Source organism: Andrographis paniculata, unplaced genomic scaffold, assembly GCF_009805555.1.
Source record: "Andrographis paniculata isolate CXL003 unplaced genomic scaffold, ASM980555v1 Contig19END, whole genome shotgun sequence".
Taxonomy (NCBI): domain Eukaryota; kingdom Viridiplantae; phylum Streptophyta; class Magnoliopsida; order Lamiales; family Acanthaceae; genus Andrographis; species Andrographis paniculata.
The window spans coordinates 992,211-1,009,464 of NW_026137479.1; the positions used below are offsets into that span (position 1 = coordinate 992,211).

Below are 17,254 nucleotides of genomic sequence, written 5' to 3' on the forward strand. Positions count from 1 at the left end.
AGCAGAAACATTGGATTGGATTAAGTTGGGAAATGTGGCCCGGAAGAGATCAACCCAATCCCAATCTCATGTTTCATATCTACCACTCCATATTTTTAAAATTCTTATAATTATCCTTTTCCATATTTGACCATTCAAATTTATTATTTAATAATATTTCTTAATGTTATATCAAAATGAGTTGGGCCGGGCCGTTTACGTGGTTTTCTAAACAATGGCCCAAATAAGTGTAGCAATTTAGGCCCATTTAGAGCCCAATTCTTACCCGTGCAGTACTGCAATTGTCTTGTATTATTATCATTAGTATTTATTTTCTTTGATCAACACTTAGTTTTAACATTAATTTATTTGTTAATTTGTATATTGGTAGAGCAATGCAAAATCAATTTTAAATTAGTCACGCAGGAATTAGGCATTAGTCTAATCTCATTTAGCAAATATAGCCCAATATAGATATAAAGCAAGTAATTAAATTTGCCCCAAATAAACTAATCCCCTTTCCACGTATCTGTTTTTCATTGCTTCAGTTTGGTGTTAATTAACTTCACACGTGATTAAACACAAAGTTAACCAAGAAATCCCTATTTAATTTTCTAAACACTAGGAAATCTTTAATTTGTCAAATAAAAAATTCTAAAGCAAAACCAAACTGATCATAAGAAACACCACAATTTGTAATAATAGACTTATATATATATATATATATATCCACATATATATGTAGCATACAAAAATATATGTGTAGCATTCTACAATTGTTATTATTACTATTACATATGTAAACTTTAATTTAATGAAGAAGCACAAAAGTAAAATTAAATGCAATAATAGACATATGCGTGATGACTTTATGGTATTTATTAATTTCCATTGAGCAAGTGCATGGACCAAAGATCCTCCATGCTCCAAAGGCCTTCATTTGAATCCGCCGGAGCGAAAGGACCATCAAAGGACTCGATGGTCCCGGGAGTGAATGAGGAAGGCGAAGAATAGGACATTTGATCGACCGCGTGATCCGCCGCGACGCAACAGGAAGAAACTTGACTTGTACTACACCCGACTTGATCATGCATAATATTGACATTATTATTGTTGTTGTTATATATGGATTGTAGCTCTTCTCGTTGTTGGTGATGATCTACAGACGACGGGCTCTGACTTGTCGTCGGTTGTTTCATATGTTTTTGAATTCGAGTTCTCCAAAAATTTTTGATTTCATTGTCGGTCCTGCCAGGAAGATATTTTGCGATTTTCGACCACCTGAAATAAAATAAAATCATTTATGGAGTGTGTTTTTCCAATTAATTTTTGTCACCATCCTACTCGATTAATATTATAAAAATATGTAATATATATATTTTATCTACCTAACATTAAGATTAAGAGGAAAAAGAAAAAAACAAAACACACCCATGATGTTATTCTCCATATTATGTATCCCACTTACTGCAATATAAGAAGAGATGTATTAATGACTTAATTAGCTACTTAAACGATATAGGAAATGAATGATATTGGGGGTGCATAAATCTATCAATATTGGGATATGCCCAGGTCTGTCACTTATTTACATTATTTAGCTTTTCTTCCAAAGTATTCGATGCTTAAATGATACAAAAAAATCAAGTAATTAATCCATTAAATCATGTTCTGTGGCTGAAATCATAATGCATGTTCTATGGTTGAATCTTAATGCAGTCCCAGCTTTATTTGCATATAAAAAGACCATATGTATGCTCAAAAACCTCCTACACCATTATATGCAATTGACTACCTCAATGCCAATTAAAAAATTATTTATATTTAGTGATGAGAGTACACTAGTGTGGGAAATTTATTTTTTATTTATGGAAGAAAAAGCTTAAGATGGCATATCATATCTCAAGCCCTTCTCGTCTGCTATTCCAAAGAAGATATTATAAGGTTACACCATTTTATTTTTATGATATATATTAATTCCAAACCAATAGAAACTTAACAAAATTATTAACTATCATAGAAGTATTATACAGTCTTTTTTCTTTTTTTATTTTTACTTAGGATGATTATTAAGGATTCTTTAATACTACGTATTTATGTATTAGTGAACCCATAAGAACTAAAATAATGTTTACCCTATCTATCAAGTAAAAAGTACATGATTAATTATTGTTGCATATATGTACAATAATATATATATATATATATATATATATAGGTTGTCTTCTTTAAATTAAGGATTTTGTAGTAATTACAGTGAACTAAAATTATGGGTTTTTTTTCCCCTATGTAGAAAGTAATATGCTTAAAGAGGATGCTACGAAGGTGATGAGATAAATATAATACCAAAGAAAAAGGGTTTATTGGTTAATCTTAATTAATTTTTTAATAATAACTCATGCAAGACATTTAAATGAATATGGAAATTAGGTTTCTGAATATGGAAATTAGGTTTAATTCCCTAGCTAGACTAGCTTAGTCTTTATTCACTCTATATTTATTCACTTTTAAGACATCTTACTATATATACCGCTGTAAGATCATTTTTTTTTTTTAGTTTAATTTCTAAATTTAAAGACCGTGCCATGAAACATAAAATTATACTAGCTAGTATTTGTTAAGCAAAAAGACAAGAATAGAACAACTTTTCAAGATTATATTAATAATTTTTAGTTTATATATTATGTCTTCTATATAAAATGAATTATTCAATTAAAACCATATATCCATTAGAGTATTGGATTTTATATTACAAATTAAAATAGCTTAGTATTGTTTCACGAATTATGATCATAGATCAACTTCCGATATGTTCTTGTGCCCTAATTGTACGCCTAAAAATGATAAACCAATTTTTTATGTTAGTTTCTACAATTTTGAAACCTTATATTTACTTCCCTTCTAATAATAATAATAAGAAAAAAAACAAATAAGTGTGATCAATAATCAAATTTCAAAACCCTAATAAATAAAACCACATATATGTATCTGGAATTTAAATTAAGGATCAAAACCCTAATTACCTGTTTCCCCACTTTGAATGAAGCTCCATGATGAGAAGCTGCTCTTCCGGTGTAATATTTCCGCGCTTCACATCCGGTCTCAGGTAATTCAGCCATCGCAGCCGGCAGCTCTTCCCCGTGCGCTTCAACCCTAATTAAATATTATAAAAATAAATTAAAAAAATTTAGGGTTTTCATGGATTTCTCTCCAACATATGCCAGCCATAGGATAGATAAATAAATAAATAAGAGATCACGAAAAATGAAACCCACTACAAAAAACATATACATACGTGTATATATATATATATACACACAACACGCGCACATGGTTACGTACCAGCAGATCGAGCAAGAGTGTTCCAAACACCTTCGCCGTGATTAGCAATGTAATTCATGAGGATGAGGTCTTCTTCCATTGTCCATGGACCTTTCCTCACTTCGAGGTCTTCCGATTTGCATGGCTTTTTATCCATCGATGCCGTTTATATATAACTTGCAGCAGTTATATATATATATATATATATATATTTAGATGGGATCGGATTAGATCAAGAAAAAGATCAAATTTCATATAAGAAATTGATTGTGGTGTGTGTGTGACAAATAGGGAAAAGTGTATAGAAATATAACGCAGTTGAAGGAAAATGGGTAGATGTTGTATTTATAGGGACCTTCTTTCGTACTTGGGAGGATTGAGGATATCATTCCATAGCCCGAGTTAACCAAAATTATAATTTATTTTATTTTATTTAGTGTGCATCTATTAGTTGACATCAAAACAGTGAGCTTTATCGCCTAATTAACTTTTTTCTTACTTAATCCATTGCTAGTAGTAGGTAAAGCTCTTAGTTTATTTGTGCACAAAAATTTAGATCATGGTAAGAATTTTGGGTACTTCCAAACATTACAAGGATTTGTTCATTTTCTGTTTGGTTTTGTATTTTTATTTTTACTTTTTATTTCAATAATGGTTGAATGTAATATTTTGTCATATATGAAAATATTGTATTTTAATCAATAAATTTAAGGATTGCACAATAATAAAATTGAAAAAAAAAATTAAATAAAACAAAATCCACATTCTTTTTTTTTTTATTCGAATCGATTTTTAGATGAAACTATAATTATTTTTGGAATATATTTAAGTCTCGTATATAAAAAAAGAGTGGTGGACAAATGAAATAGTTGAATCTAAAAATAAACTTGAAGGTGTAAATTTAAGACCAATTGTATCCGGGTGAAGCATGGTTAAGTTGTTGTCGTATTTTAATTTGTGACGGTAAGATTATGAATTTTCAGCCATTTAGATCATAGGTGAGTGGTCATTCTTTAGCATTTAATTACAATATAGTTCTTTTATTATTTATAAGAGTTCTTGATAGAAAAACTGGTTTTAGAATTCATCACATACATACCATTTATATTGAACTAAGCATTCGCATTAATGCGGATGGTTTACTATAAATAAAATCTACCCATGGCTAAAATAATAAAAATACACTGGATGTAATTAAGTTTATCTGAATATTAATAGCTTGGGATTATTAAATATATGATTAAAGATGCTTTGGTAATGTAAAATATTAATGCACGAACTATTCAGCAATAGTGAATGCCACACAGACACACGACAAACAAGAGCAATTGCATACATACGTGCAATGTAATAAGAAAGGGGCTAGCTGACGTTTTCATGCAATGTGCATGAATTACAGCCTGTAATGAACATCACTACAAAAAAAATATCAAATTTTTAACGATATTTTTTTATTCTTAAATCCATTTTTTCCACTACTAATGATATTGAAAATGAAATTAGTGATGAAATTATGTTAGCTACGTGAATTTTAGAAACAAAATTCTGTTACAAATATACTATTTTTTTTTTTTTTTTTTTTTTTGTAGTGAGTAACAATTATGTATTTTTATATATAAAAAAGATGCATAAAATGGTTATATACTATCTTCTCCCTGTTGTAATCTACTTATACTGAGGAAAAAATGTAATACCTATGTACACTTTAATTTGTTACCAGTTTTGCCCTATATATATATTACTCCCTCCGTCGTCCACTACAAGAAAAAATCATTTTTGTAATAAAACGTTTTTGTCTCTAAATTTACTTTTTCCGTTACTAATGATATTAGAGACAGAATTAGGAATGGAATTACGTTAGCTACGTGAACTTTAGGGACGAAATTCCGTTACAAATATATTATTTTTTGTAGATCTAAACTTATGCTCACTTTTTTTTTTATTCAAAAATATTTTTATTTTTTTTTATTTTTTTTTTTAGCAAAAAATACCTTCTTTTTTTTTACTGTAGAAAGAAAAAGTATTCCTACTTTTTTTTTAAAACTCATGCCTAATCAAATATGTTTAATTTTAGATGACGAAGGCAGTGACGGAACCAGCAGTTTGGGGGGGCAAAAATATCAATTTTTTTATCGTTTTTTTTTTATCGATTCAATGTTTTTTTAAAAAATTCATAGTACATCCGGACAAAAAAAAGTTAAAAAAAAAATCAACGAAACTACATAAAATTCAATATATTTTATTATAAAAAAATAAAACTTAAAGGCTAGAAATATAAATTAACAAACAGATAAAAAATTTATAATATTTTACATTATTAAATAAAAAAATAAGAGGGATAAATTACTAAAAATATATATATTTTATTATTTTTTACACTAAAAAATAGATATATTTTGAGGACTGAAGGGTCCCCTAACCCCATGTAAATCCCCTGGACGAAAGGGAGTACAATTTAGCATGTATATAATATGGTTTTGGAGATTGTAATATCTAAATCAAATGATCAAAATTATGAAATATTGTAATTTATAAAATATCATTATAAAAATTATTATATATATATATATATATATGTAATGCCCCGTGAATTTGGAATGACAAAACCATGCATGCATGCATTTTTCATTTTTGTAATAAAATGGAAAGTCATTGACATGACTAACTTAGATTAAATATCTGGTCTTGACATTACGACATCTACACGTCATAAACTTATTACAATATTCTTTTTCCATTTTTGAACTCATAATTAATTAAATAAAATAAAATTGTCAGAGGAGGATATTCCCACTTCATTGTTTTTGAGTTGACCTATTGAATGAAATTTATGAAAGTGTGTGAAAAGGTGGTAAGAATTTTGACAAGGTTAGGTAAGAGAGATGTTCCTTTAATTCACTTTTATTTTAGAATGGAAAATAAAATATGACAAATCCGTGCACGCAATTGACATTTCAAAACAAGAAAAGGAATAATTATCTTTCGACAAGCAATATGAAAATCCTCATCAATATATCTCAAGGATGATATGAATGCATGAATATTAATATGAATATGAATACATATTCTAATAGAATGGGGGTTTGTTGTTTACATATTTAAATACAAATTATGATTATTCATCTCATATAATTTTCAATAAAAAGTATTATTTCTTTTTTTAAAAAAAAAATCATATCAAAATATTATTTAAACAAGAAAATTAAATAATAATAATAATAATAATAATAATAATAATAATAATAATAATAATAATAATAAGATGATTATTATATATGTATGCCATAATTAGTTTTAGTGCTTGGTGCTCTTACAAAGGTAGATTGGGACATGCATGATGAGATCTAATGGTGCTCAAACTCTAGTAAACTCTTCATGACATCATTTATTAGACTCACAATTTGTTTACGTTGTGTGCGTTTTCTAATTTATTTTTGCACAAAGCGTACTAAATTAGTAATCTATTTCTCTTTAGTATACATATTTTATTAAAAATGTCAAATAAAAAATTATACCCCGAGCCAGAGAGACTCATTCTCTTACGAATTTCTGATATATATTTCTATTATTTCAAAACAACTCAAACACGAAAATACAAACAAGCAGATGACCCTGATTAATTTCGATCGTGCATTACAAATTATCATTTTTATCATATGTTTATCATCATCATTTGTTTCTATTATAGTCCTTACTGCTCACGTTAACTTAACACAATAATATTTGTTTGAATGATGTAATCCATGTGAATAATTAGAATGAAAATCGCAATGTATTGAAACTTAAAATTGAATCACATCACATGGTAGAAAAATGAATGATAAATATGATAGCTTAGCATATATAATGATTAAAAGTTGCATAAATTATTACATCTAGATTTAAGTTTCTTCTTTGACTACTGTTAGAGGTAAAAATGTTCTCATAAATTCATTGTACACGTTATGACAAATTAAAATGAATGCAACTTCTTTAAAATAAACTAAATAAATAAAATAACTAAGTCATTGGTGACAATGTGTGTGGATATATATATAAAAAAAAAAAAGAAGAAGAAAGAAAGATTGTGGGCTACACTACTAATTGTTACTAAATGAAGGCACTGGTTTGACTCCAACATGAGTTGGATGGAGTGAAACAACAAACATTCGTACCAAATTGTACCAGATTAAATTTAATAATGTTATTAATTAACTATACATATTACATAATTCAACGCAATAAATAGATCATTAATGGTAAAAACACGCACGCCCGCACCGCACTCATATTCTTGCTATACTCACATTTCTGTATATATATGTAGAAGGATTTGTTTCAGTAGTATACACAAATGTATGTATGTATGTATGTATGTCAGTATGTGCGCTTTTAGATCAATTTAAAAATTACCACACAATTCTTACTCATATAATATAGTGTTATCTGCACTAAAAATTGATGTTATTCGGCCATTCAATCCCTAATCTTTCAAAAAAATCAGCTGGATGTTGATGTCTGAAGCATTTTAATTTAGTTATCTAAATCTTAAATTTTAAATTTTTTGAGCATTTAAAATAAATAGAACTATAATAATAAAAAAATAAGTAATTATTAATGAAGCCTGCATAGGAAATGCATAAATACCGTTTTATCTGCAAATAATTATACAAATAATATTTTTTACGTCATCATCATTATTGTTGTTAGTATCCACCACGCATTGTAATGATTTTTTTTGTCAACACCACACGTTTAAATAAATTGCAAATTAGTCCTCGTTAATCAAGAATGCACAAAGCACACCAACATATTTGTGTGAACTAGTGGTTGAAATAAATGCGCAAGAATCGACACACACATATAATATTATATATATATATATATAGGTGCAAAATAAAGAACAGGAATTAGGCACAATAAATCATCGATTGAGATCAAATTATACATACAGGGTGGAAGAACAGGACAAAAATAAATTGTACTAAACTATGATCACTTGTCTTAACTTAAAGATTTCAGCAATTAATTAGTTAATTAATTAAATTGTGTGATATTGATTATATTCCTAACATTAGATGGTCCCCAGAGACGACGATTAGCCAGACAAGGTCGCTGAAAAAAATTAATTATTAAGTTAAATTAAGAACACTTGTCACAAATCAATCGAGTCAGTTTAAATTAAAAATATATATGACGAGTGGCTCACAACTGTTATGAGTTTGACATGAATTAATGCTATAAAAGTTTCGTGGAAAGGATTATATTTTTGGAAAAGCAGCAAAAGGTTTACAGATTTTAAAGGTCGTTCATATTCTTTGTTTTGCTTCTAAAACTGACTGTTAATCTTTCTAATTTCGTCCTGTAGTGGTAAGTACTGAGTAAGGAAATTTGCAATTTTTTTTATTATTTCAGATGTGTTTATTTTGAATTTTGAATTTTTTATATTTAATATAAAAAAATATACCGATAATATAAATTTGTAATATTTTATGTTCAATTCTTTATTTTTCTAAATTAATAGACTATGTATAGTATATATTTTATATAAATATATGTACTTATATTGTATTTTTAATAATACTAATACAAAAGTATTGTAGACAAAATTGATTCAATGAACACAAATTTTTATATAATATATTATATCAATCAATTATTTTTTATAAAAAAAGTCTTGTAGAAAATGGTCTTGGATGTAAACTTTTAGATATATTTACTTTAGCTTAGTATATTTCTGTTTTGTATTTGTATTACATATTCTTTATGAAAAAAAATAATTTGTAACTGTTAGTTAAAAAATTTACAAAAAGAAAAAAAAAAAAAAAACTCAAAATAAACGGAGGGTTAATGTGTGTTCTTTTAAGTATTATATAATCCAGCTTAAAAATATTATCCATAAAGAATACTTTTAAATAAATCATTTTTTTCCCAAAATGTTTATTAATGCTTTCTTTTTTGTTAATAAAATTTAACATTCTAAACACTACAAATATATATATATATATATATATAATATTAAGCTAGACTGTTAATTTTATTAGATGATATTTTTATTTGAATGTTACACATCGATTTTTTATTTTTTATTTTTTAAATTAACTAAATAATTATATATATTCTCAAACATAAAAAGTTAAATGTGATTATCAATAATTAATCCCTACTTAATTGAGAAGCTATAGATAAAATGGTCCCCCATTAAGTTGTCAAGAGTGGATTAGTGAAACTTCAGATCACATGCCCTAGCTCCTTAATTAATTAAAAGAAATTAATTTGTATCATTTATTTTGATTTTAATTTGAATGATTAATATTAGCCACTAGTATATGGTCATATAGACAAAGCATGCATTAAGTGGAGTTTGTGAAATGTTGCTTACATAATTAGCTTGATTTGATTTTGATTTTGATTGTGGTTGTGGATCAATTTAGGCAAGTTTTAAATGTGGCTTTGTGCCTAAACTTGTGTTGTTACCCTAATCAAGGTATTATTGCATGTGATTGACAACTATCTCTGTTTTGTTTTTGTTTATATATTGATTCATTCATTCACACTATTTTTATCTCATCTTGGACTCTATTTGTTTTCTTATTTCAGTAATAAATAATATTTTTAAACACGTACAACTTTTAGTAAAAATATAATACAATTTTATTCTACTATTTAAATAAACATTCATATTCATATTAATTTCAAACTACAATCAATCAAACTCTTTTGAATTTTCTTTCTTTTTTCTTATCTTTTTAATTAATTATAAGTGTTTGGTAGTCTTGATTGGATTACATTAAATTATGTGATATCTTTTGTCGTGTTATATCTTAATAAAGTATACAATACTTTTGCAATTTTGCTTTAATTTAATATATACTTATTTGTATGTGATAATCTTAAAAGACCATAATAGTTGATATAATGTTATTTTTGAGAAAACTTTTACATATCTATATCTATATATAACTGACCATATTTTTTAGTTTTTTTGCTACATTAGAACCATGTTCAGGGACAAATATATTCTATAATTAATTTACTTAAAGCTAATGGCACAAAGTTTCTATTCTAATATCTATTTTGGAAAAATCTTACCTTTATATATTTTTGAACTCGTGACAATAATGAATGGACCTTGGTGTAGGAAGTTAGAGCAAATTCGTCTTCTTCAGCTAAAACAAGAACTTCAAATCTGTAATTATTGAATTTATGAAGAATATTGCTTATCTATTTAAGAGTCCTAACCTCCATTTATCTTGCCAGGTTCTGATTCCCCTTGTGAAACATGCAGAGGAGAGCTTGGAATAATATGAATATGCTAATTTGGTCAAATAAGCAAACTGATTAGCAAATCATCATACGACCTATCATATATTATTAGGTTAGTATATTAATTTGAAACAATTAGCAAAAAAACAGATAACATATAACATGTTATATATTAAATTAATATTTGCTATTTTTTTGTACGTATTTATTGTTTGGATCAAACTCTATTATATTGAAATAATAATACATTTTGCTAAAATCAAAATATATTTTGTTACATATAATTATAGAATATACTATATGAATATGTGTTATATATTATATCAGCATTTGTTATCTTCTTCATAAATATTTGCTAATTGGGTCACATCAACACTATACTAATTTAACTAAATCAATATGGTAATATGTACGCTTAGATTAAAGTTTGGCAACAAGTGCATTTAGATTAGAGTTTGATATTTCATAATAATAAAATTGATGCGATATAAATAGATATTAAATATAATATTTTAAAATAAAAAAAAATATAATTTTAATTTCATAGTTCAAATAAATAAAAAATAATATATAATGAAATACCAAAACTAAATATAAAAGAAACAAATTGTTATTATCATGACTGCAAACATAAAAAACTATTATAAACAACCACATGTACATACATAAATAAAAAAAATACCCTCTAAAAAAATATACTTAATTTGTTATTTTATCTATCAAAATATATGGTATATATCTTATTTATTTTTTTAATACTTACATTTATTTACATATATATATATATATATATATAAAGCTAGAAAACTTTTTACATGTAAAATATAAGGGTTGGTTTCTTTACCAAAAATTTTTCAACACATGTCCAAAAAAAATTAATATAGTATATGATAACTCATTAATTTTATATTATCTATGCAATTCTTTATACCTTAAGTAAAAGAAAATTCAAATAAAAAAAAAACAAAACAAACACACTGTAAACATACAAAAATACCTATCAAATTTTTGGAATGACTTTATGGTGTGAGGATGGATTCGTAATCGTGAGATTATGGGTTCAAACTTCAACGTCTCCAAATCCTTGTATGTGACAAGTCTTGTCCGACGCCTCCGGATATTGTCTATTACACATTATTAGCCTATTGTGAATTGATACCATAAAGTATCTTGTTACTATATATTTATAATTCAATTAAAATATTAATCATAATTATTTAAAACATAAAAAATAAAATCAAAATCAAAATTTGATTGCAAAAAATGTAATAAATCAAGATACATTTTTAATAATATATAAATCTTTGATTAAAATAAAGGGAGACTTGGACTAAAATCCCTGTCAGTGTATTTTGCTTGCAATTCAGTTCCCATTGTAAATTAATTGATCTGCAGTCCCTACTTTATTGATTAGATATGTTATAACTCCCTTCTTGTATTTTCTACTCAATCACCATTGTATATGCAACATGTACTTACGATTGATTAATAAATACTCCCAATTTTATAATATATACCTACATTACCTCCCGCTCTACCCCCAGTATACGATTAGATAATTCCATTTAAATACTGCGTACCTTATTTTGTGATTTTTTTTTAAAAAAAAAATCACAGAAAATATGCACGATTTAAAAACTGAAACATTCCCTAACTCCCCTCACTCACTCTCCGTTCAAGCCCTAGTTCTTCGAGAAGGAAATCGTCCCTCGCGAACTCGACGATCAGCAGTAAGACATTTTGTTCAGCGAAATGGTGAGAAAAACCGCGAATCCGCCGCGATCCCCCACGAGGAGTTCAAAAAAGTAAGTGTCTGGTCGAAACCCTTTTCGTTTTATGATTTTGTTGACAATCGAATTTTATATCGTAGTTTACTCGATTGTTTGGGGTAGAAGCCTTGGTCCCGTGTTTGTATGCCTCGGTTTAGTGATGAGGAGCCCTGGGTGTTCGGTGTTGTGTTAGTTCAACGGGTGGTTTGAAATTGTTCGAATTTTTGGCCAGGAAACCCGGTTCGGCCGATTTTGGGTGATTTTATCTGTTTTTATCTTTGATTTTGTTAATTTTGGAGATGTATATTTTGTTTAGTTACTCGAAGTTGCATATTTTAGGTTTTTTGGTGGATTGTTCGGTAAATAGTCATATTTGTGGGTTGATAAATGCGGTAATATTAGGCACCAGGAGTTTCATTTGTTTGGTCTAATTTGCCAATTAATATACCTGAACGGCACTGTTGTATACTCGGAATGCGTTTTTACTCCTGCTAAATTGTGAAAAACTTTTAACTAAATTAGAGATTTGGGTAACGTGGACTTATGGTTTTTACTTACAGGCCAGGCAAGGAGCACAAATCGGTGATCAGCCGATTTGCATTACCTTTTTTTCATAATGAGCTGGCCAAACTGAAGCAACACATGAGAGACCAACACATCGCAGCTATAAACATGACACCATTCGGGCATTTTCTGGATTGCCCGAAAATGAAGTTTCCATGGCACCGACTTGTTGCCCTCGTCAATAGCTTCAGTTCGGAATCTATGTCCTTCAAGATTGGAAGTGACATTGAGCTTCCGTTTGAAGTTGAAGAATATTCTGTAGTCTTAGGACTACACGCGAAAGGAGTCTACGTGACCGAAAATACATCGGTCGAAAGCGAATGGTTTGTTCGAATTTTTGGGAGCAAGCCACGTTCTGTAACCCGCGGGCAGGTGTTGCAGAAGCTGCGTGAGGCTCTGTTGCAGGGGCTGGAGCCTCTTTCTGTTGCGGATGTTGCTCGTCTTTTTATTATGTTTGTTTTTGCAAATATTTTATTTTGTTCTGCGAATTATTCTGTACCCCTTTTTTTGTTACCGTATGTGGAAGACCTAAGTGCGATTGGTGACTACGCGTGGGGACCCGCGAGTCACCGTTATCTGTTGAAGTCTATAAGCGACTTCAAGTCCGGGAAAAAATATTTGACAAGCTGCACCGCGGGTTTGTTGGTAAGCAATGTAATATCGGATTTGTTAATTTTTTCTACTTATTTTGGTATATTGCACAATATGTATTATTGTTGGCAGTAATGTCTATTACAATATGTGCAGGCCTGGTTCAATGAGAGGGTCCCAACTCTGGACAAGGCACGGTGCCTTCCGAAGGTACCGCGTCTCTTTCGGTGGCTGAATAGCCTCGGTCCAATGTCCAGGGTTCATGCAGTTGATGAACTGACTTCCATAAAGCGGTCCGATGTTCAGGAATTCTATCGGATAGGCACGGAAGAAAAGTTCGTTCGTGCAATTTGTCATGCTTCAGAGGTAAATGCATTATTCAATGTTGCTACCGTTGTAAATGGATAAAATAATTTCTTATATGACATTATTAACATATGTTGCAGGAAGCAGCGCAGGAAATTGCGGCTTTGAAGGTGGAGCTGCGGAAGAAAGACACTGCAATTGCCAGACTTGCTCATAAATTACAAAGATCTAGAGCCGGTGTTGTCGATGACGACAGTGAAGGTGAGGGTGAGGACGAGAGCGATGGCGAGGAGGGTGATGCAAACTATGGGGATGAAGAGACAGCAGACCGGATGGCTGTGGAATCTGAGAGGAAAGAGAAGCAGGCCGACATGGAGGAGAAGCAAGGTCAGGAGGAGGAGAGTCAGGGTGAAGAGGAGGAGGAGGAGGAGAAGGAGGAAAAAACTGGGGAGGAGGAGAGGCAGACTGAGGAGGATCCCGAGGAGGCAGCGGAAGAGCAAGCGAATACCGAGCGCCGAAGCAAAAAAAAAATGGACATCCTTTTGGCCGAAGTTGATCCGATAAACGAGTCAGATGACGAAGGGGTTGGTAGCCTGCTAGAGTTTAACCAATTGATGGCCATTGTTCCTTATGTTGCACCGATAGATGTCAAGGTAAGCTAATTAATATAGTAATTACAATTTGTCCGGTCGTAGTTGTCTATCTGTTGAATGATTATTTGCTTTGTTGAAATTGTAGCAGGGCGATGACTCCGACCGTGAGACTTGTAGCAGGGCCGCAGATTCATCGATTGTACGTGGTGTAATGGCACGTAAGGATCGGAAGAGAAAGAAGAAGCCTGAATTCGTGACACCCGTGTCGACACCGCGAATTGAGAAAGCGAGAAGAACACGGAGGGCGAAAGGAAAGTCAGCGGTCGACGTCAATAATGAGCAGATACGTAGTTCTATACAAATATAAGTCGTCTGGCTCAAAATACTTCAGATAGATTCATAAATACCTAGTGTTTCTGCGTCAATACCTGTACAATAAATACAGATACCTACGGAAACATGATTATCTTAATTGTTGGTTCAGGAACCATTTGTCGTCGGCGACGACGGGGACTCGGATGCTAAGGTTGTAGCAGACCCTGGAGCACAAAAGTGGGAGGGATATCGCAATAACGACAGCTACTGTGGAAAGGGTTCCTTATCTGAGGATGAGACGAACACCATTGAACATTTTCTCGCGTCATTCGCTGTCCGGTATTGCTATTCACTCTTACGGCTTTATATATTTTTCTCAATCAATGTATTTATCCGTTTGCGACTATCATGTTGTAGGGACACTGTATGGCAGCAGGGCGTCGTGTCTGTCTCGGCCGATGCCGTTTTAGAACTACTGTTTGACGAAGCTGTGAAAGGCGAAGTCATCGACGCGTACCTATATCATCTATGCAGCAATGAATATCAGCTCCAACACAATCCGCAGGTGCGGTGTGGTTGTGTGCCATGGTTCGTAGCGGTGAGTATCCTGTTTGGAATTTATACGGTTAGTATTACAAATCACATTGTTATTATTGCGTTGATTGCTGTGTTCGATTTTCAGAAAGCCGTGAACGACGCGCTATCACGACCAAGCAGGGGAGCGAAAAAGCCGAGCATCAATAAGGGTAATGTACTCGCGTTTGCCAACTCGCTGCAAGTGACCGTAGGCCAAGAGATTGCCGGAATCATGGACAAAATCCGGTCTGGGTGCCGGTACATATTTCTACCCGTACACACCCGGTTCCACTGGCATCTCTGCATACTGGATACCGTCAAACGTGTTGTGTTGGAGTGTAACTCAATGCGCGACCCCTTCGGGCAGGGGAATGCAAAGAAATTGGTACGTCTTTCGAATGATCATAATTAATTGCCTATGGGTAGGGTGAATGCCTTAACGAAAGAGTAACGTTATTTGTGCAGACGCGATTTTTATTGTTGTATATGAACGCGTCACGACTATGGCCTATGGTCAGCGACATGCCCGAGTACATTAGATGCCGACACCAGGGTGAAACGTTGGACTGTGGACCTTTAGTCTGCATATTCGCAGAGTGTTATGCGTGGGCAGGTCCAGATGTCAATGTCGTTGGTGTCCTCGGCGAGGACTTCGGCGATGTCAAGAGCTACCGAGGCACGATTGCGGCGAGGATATTGAAAGGTCCCCCCTTCTGAAACGTAGACCCCGATGGAAAAATAGGGCAGGTTAACACATGTAATGAATTTGGATTGATTTGGGAAGTTTTTGCGTTGTGTGGCGAGGTGATGGATTTGTTGAATGTCTTCAGTTTGGATTGATCTGGGAAGTTATTGTGTTGTGTGGAGGTGATGGATTTGTTTAATGTCTTCAATTTGGATTGATCTGGGAAGTTATTGCATTGTGTATCGAGGTGATGGAATTGGTAAATGTCTTTTATGTGGATTGATTTGTCATCTTCATTATATACCTGCGTTGTGTGGTGATACCCGTTGATAGCTTTTATGTGCCTACGGAAAACTAGTATGTACTTTCATTTATATATTACATGCTCCAGTCATTTGCGTTTGTGGGACTGGTCATTTCTTTTGCACTGATCACTGAAATAGCGTTCACTTTGAATCAGTTCAACCGTGTCGGCGTTTCTCATAAAACCCTACTGGACGCCATGTTTTAATCGACCGGAGATACTGCAAGGGCTTACTCGTTAATTTAAAACAAACAATACTAAAAAAACATGATAATATTACAACAAAATATTTGTGCGGGACATAGGTGTCTGGTAATTGCGTGTGGGCCAACGTCTAGATTACAATCAACTATTTCCTGCGGAATGCTAAGCAACACGTGGTTACAGATAAGTGCTACTATACCTACAACTACGATACCTACAACTACAACACAGATGCCCGCATACGCAATCTGTGTACCCCGTTCAGCGAGTCTGGTACTTAGCTCAGTTGCATAAGTAACGGAGTCATTACTAAAAATACCCTATAGTATCTATTATGTACCTACGGAAATAGCCTTTATACTTCCGTTACCATTTCAAATGCTCTGGTGCCCTGCGGGTGGGGACTCGGCCTTTTCTCTTAAAATATTCATGAACTGATGGTAAGAGTGTATTGGCTTAACCATGGTAGCGTTTCTCGTCAACCCCATAATCTTGACATACGTGTTTTAGGCCACAGATTATACTTACATCGCTTACCCGTTAATTGAATTAGAGCACAATAGAATAGACACGATAATATAACCACAATATAGTTGTGTGGCATATGGAAGTCTGGTACGTAGCTGTGTGCTGAATTTTAATCAATACTACGCCTCCAAGTTATTACACGGTAATACAATTTGAATACTGTATAAACAAAATAAAATATGGTTACTACTCGGACCGCAACCCTATATGTTGGAATCATTATTCATATACCCTCTGTAAGCTATTGCGTACTTAAAACAACCGTGACATTATA

At 31.4% G+C, this 17,254-nt stretch overlaps 3 protein-coding genes and 2 long non-coding RNA genes across 5 annotated transcripts; 4 read left to right on the top strand and 1 right to left on the bottom strand.

Moving 5' to 3' along the window:
• Positions 1-860: 860 nt before the first annotated feature.
• On the bottom strand, positions 861-3,457 carry LOC127244500 (myb-related protein 305-like). The gene is made up of 4 exons (XM_051265041.1): positions 3,322-3,457; positions 3,003-3,132; positions 1,132-1,260; positions 861-1,056 (listed from the first exon to the last, which is right to left on the bottom strand). Exons 1-4 carry the CDS (start codon positions 3,455-3,457, stop codon positions 861-863), a joined length of 591 nt encoding a protein of 196 aa, XP_051120998.1.
• An 8,806-nt stretch (positions 3,458-12,263) lies between these two features.
• LOC127242322 (uncharacterized) lies at positions 12,264-13,470 on the top strand. Its single transcript, XM_051261818.1, has 3 exons — positions 12,264-12,350; positions 12,875-13,393; positions 13,464-13,470. The coding sequence occupies exons 1-3, from the start codon at positions 12,298-12,300 to the stop codon at positions 13,468-13,470; spliced, it is 579 nt and encodes a 192-aa protein (XP_051117775.1). The 5' UTR covers positions 12,264-12,297.
• A 39-nt stretch (positions 13,471-13,509) lies between these two features.
• On the top strand, positions 13,510-13,987 carry LOC127244569 (uncharacterized). The gene is made up of 3 exons (XR_007837248.1): positions 13,510-13,523; positions 13,626-13,835; positions 13,916-13,987. It is a non-coding gene; the product is annotated as an uncharacterized LOC127244569 (long non-coding RNA).
• A 120-nt stretch (positions 13,988-14,107) lies between these two features.
• Positions 14,108-14,735, top strand: LOC127242328 (uncharacterized). Its single transcript, XM_051261832.1, has 2 exons — positions 14,108-14,428; positions 14,514-14,735. Exons 1-2 carry the CDS (start codon positions 14,108-14,110, stop codon positions 14,733-14,735), a joined length of 543 nt encoding a protein of 180 aa, XP_051117789.1.
• Positions 14,736-14,836: 101 nt separating this feature from the next.
• Positions 14,837-15,638, top strand: LOC127244533 (uncharacterized). Its single transcript, XR_007837227.1, has 3 exons — positions 14,837-15,022; positions 15,101-15,281; positions 15,366-15,638. It is a non-coding gene; the product is annotated as an uncharacterized LOC127244533 (long non-coding RNA).
• Positions 15,639-17,254: the final 1,616 nt, after the last annotated feature.